Below are 3698 nucleotides of genomic sequence, written 5' to 3'. Positions count from 1 at the left end.
TAATTATAAACAAAATGAGAAAAAATCAGAAAAAAATTCCTAAATAATAAATTTAAAATTTTTTTGGAAAAAATAATATAATTTTTTTAAACATAATTATAATATTCAATTTATATTTTTTTATAATTTCCTATTTTATTATTTATTATATATTTTATTATATATTTTTTATAATTTTCTATTTTAATTATTTTCCGTATTATATATTCAATAACATACAATAACACTTAGTTTTCAGTTAATTTTCACTTAATATTTATAATCACTTAAAATGAAAAACGCGATTTTCCAAATGTTAAATAAATAATAACAAATAAAATAATTAAAAACAACTTACATATTCGTCTTCGGAGAATAACATGTTGTTCCTGATCCACGCTGTCGACCTTGCCATTTTCAACACTTAACTAACAATTTTAACGACACGAAACACAAACTCTCATGAGCAAATGATCTACCAACCCTCATAAACCTGTTTATATATTCGCTAGATCCTAAATACCTGTACCCCTACCTCCATGGAAAAAGGAGCAGATGAGAGTATTCCTATTTTATTATGTACAGTAATATTTGCTTAAATTCCTTCAATATCGTATCTTGTAAATTAAACGCTCAACCCCACCATTTCCTTATCACTCAAAAACACGAGCTCAGCGTGATCCAAACATATTGATGAAGATCAGACATAATAAAAGTAGAGCAGAGATGTGTACGTGTACGTTGAAAATGAAATATTCAATTGCAGAGATCGAATACTAATAATAATAAATTGGTGGATCTTAAAAATTAATTTAAATGCGATATAAATCAGATAAATTTTTTTCCCCTTTCTTCTAATAATTACTTTAATTAATTTAATAAATTTACCGCTTCGGTATTTGTCTAAAAAAATTTCATAATTATTTATAAAGTCTTTTTATAATTATTTATAAAGACTTTTAATGTCCTTTTCTATATTCGGCAAAATAAAAAAAAGGATAATCAGATCCCCGATTAAAAACGTATCCAATGATTATTACATATGTTACACTTTTGTAATATATATCATTCGATTTATGTCGTGTCTGAATCATTTTTATCAGAAAAATCACATCGATCTCTATTGATACCGTTTCTAAGAAAATAAAATGAAATAAATATATAAATTTTTACAATTATATCGTGGCAAAGTATCAAAGTATCAAAGTATGTACTTGTACTGTTGCCTTACCATGTTTTTCTCCTTTATATCTACTAAGAATCTTGAGCCTCGAGGATCCTTGTTGAACATCTTGAGCTTCGAGTACATATTCTTTAAATAACATCGCTACCTGCTCCGCGTTAATTACAATATTTACAACGTGACCTGCACCCGAAATTTAAAATCCGGAATTATACAATATAAGGATTTTAAAGACCTTATACCTGTAAACGATGGTTTATTGGTTCTACGGCAAAAGTTTTATTTCTTGAAGAAAAAAAAAGTGAATTACTCTTTGAAATGGATTAAATTTTAAATATGGAATGAAAAAATATACGGATAAATTTAAATTTTTGAAATTTCAATTTTCAATCTGCAAAAACTAATGCGATTTATAATAATAAATATGCAACATATGTTAAGGTTTAATAAATAAAAAAAAAAAAGAAAGAAAAATGAACTTTTATATTTTATATTATGTTTATAAAATATTTTTGTTTTTATAGGGTATAAGATATATTAAACTAAATGTGAAAATTTAACTTATTGCAAAAGGAAAAAAGTGTTGCAAGAGTGGAGAAAAGCTTAGTTAATACTAAATAAAGGTATTGGTCCTTTGTCTGCGTTGAAATGTCAAGGATACAAAATGCAATAAATTCTTAGAAATTTGAGCATCTTTGCAATTTTGGCGTAATTTATTATTCCCTTGTATGTAAAATCAATATTTTTCTGTTAATACATAACATAAATAAATTTTTAAGATTTTAATTTTTACATGCAACGACAAAAAAGAATTAACAGTTATTCTAACTCATCTCAATCAAGATTGTTATATTTATCATTTATTAAAAAGAATCTATATATATACCATATACTATGTATATTTGTGTATACATATAAACATAAATTCATGCATCAAACGGTAAACTCGGGTCACTGCAAAAAGTGATAATAAGTGAAACTGTTTGAAAGTCTCATAATACTTAGAGGGAAACTGATAATTACCCGTGTAAATCATAAGAATTACAGATCTATGCAATTCCTATGTATTGCCTAATTCAAACCCTAAAGAGATTAAAATATTTGATTCCGTTCAAATTTCAATATGGACACTTGCATTGGGAAATTAAACAACGAATACATAAACAATAATAAACAGAGATTAATTCTAATATTTTCCTGAAAAGAAAATTATTTCTAAATTCATTTTTACATTTTCAAATGTATTTTTTTTTTAACAAAAATAAATTCATATGTTAACTGCGGATTATTTTTTATTTTTCTTGAATTTCAATCAAAGTGACAATATTAGGGCAGTCTCTTTGTACGTCACAATAATGTCTCTACGAGAACAGCGAATTCGTAACCGTTAGCCAGTGGAGGGAGATTTCAAAGTGGGGATTCCACTTTAGTTAGATAGTGTAGTCTCATTTTACGTGGAGTATTCTCCATCACATAGTGTATCGGTGTACTTATGATCTCCCACCAACCATAAAAAAAGCTATTAATTCAGGAAATTATTTCTCCTTTAAGTGATTTAACGTGTCCAAACGGTTTATAATAAATAATTTCATTTGAAAAATATTCTGATGTGATTTACGAGTACCACTTATGACGAGTAGACCTTTCACACGATAACGGGAAAATCGAGACAGGACAAGAGGACAAGAGGATTACAATGAATTTCAGGTAGAATTGCAAACATCAATGGAAAGTCTCTTCTAGGCCTGTGCATCGGTTAAGTTTGTGTTTACATACATCAGGTTGTAAGATTTGGACAACTTCCTATAAAAAAAAATACGTTTTTAGTAAAGAAAAAAAATAGAAATCTTTTTAATTCTTCAATGAAAACTCAGAATTCGAGATAATAACGGATAAAAATATAAATTTTAGATTCTTTTGAACCGCAAAACTTTGTATTTTTTAAAATCATTTTTTTTTAAAATTCATTAAATTAATGAAATAATTTTTTATAGAGTCAAAGATATATCATTTTTATAATTTATAATTATATCGATGTTTTTGTAATTAATAATTATTAATTTTGATATTTAAAAATAGTATTGAATCTTGGTAATCTTGGGACAATTATATAGAATTATTAAACGCTTGTCACGATTGTTACGATTATAAAAGGGTAAATTGAAATCATGAAACATGATAGTGAAAGTAGATTTTCTCTTGTAATACATATATGATGACAAGGTAAGACAAGATATTTATTTTTCAAAATTCATTTTCTGTTATTATACGTATTAATGTATTGCAATTATTTATTAATAATTAATATTGCAATTATATATTAATTACTTATATTAAATTATTAATTATATTTTTATTTGTACTACTAGAACCAGTTGTCAATTACGTCGATTGTCGCGAACGCATGATCTTCGAAGAATATTATGTTCAGGTATAAAATATCCTTTTTATGTGAACGTATCATATTTATATTTATATCGTATAACGGTCATGCTATATTAAAAAATGCAATATATATAGATATATATTTCTCTTT

General features: G+C 25.5%; 2 protein-coding genes across 2 annotated transcripts in view; one reads left to right on the top strand and one right to left on the bottom strand.

The window, feature by feature from the left end:
- LOC102681221 overlaps window positions 1-647 on the bottom strand; it is a 4101-nt gene extending 3454 nt beyond the window's left edge. The window contains exon 1 of the mRNA XM_006623484.2: window positions 338-647. Coding sequence (XP_006623547.1) covers window positions 338-394 — 57 coding nt within the window. The 5' untranslated portion in view covers window positions 395-647. The remainder of the gene's footprint in view (window positions 1-337) is intronic.
- A 1797-nt stretch (window positions 648-2444) lies between these two features.
- The window catches only part of LOC102681346 (probable cytochrome P450 301a1, mitochondrial), a 4852-nt gene continuing 3598 nt past the window's right edge, over window positions 2445-3698 (top strand). Inside the window, exons 1-2 of the mRNA XM_006623485.2 lie at window positions 2445-2869; window positions 3532-3593. Coding sequence (XP_006623548.1) covers window positions 2859-2869; window positions 3532-3593 — 73 coding nt within the window. The 5' untranslated portion in view covers window positions 2445-2858. The remainder of the gene's footprint in view (window positions 2870-3531; window positions 3594-3698) is intronic.

This window comes from Apis dorsata, unplaced genomic scaffold (assembly GCF_000469605.1).
Source record: "Apis dorsata unplaced genomic scaffold, Apis dorsata 1.3 scaffold_896, whole genome shotgun sequence".
In the NCBI taxonomy this organism is placed as follows: domain Eukaryota; kingdom Metazoa; phylum Arthropoda; class Insecta; order Hymenoptera; family Apidae; genus Apis; species Apis dorsata.
Note: the sequence above shows the minus strand (reverse complement) of the source record. Positions and strands in the feature narration are given on the sequence as shown.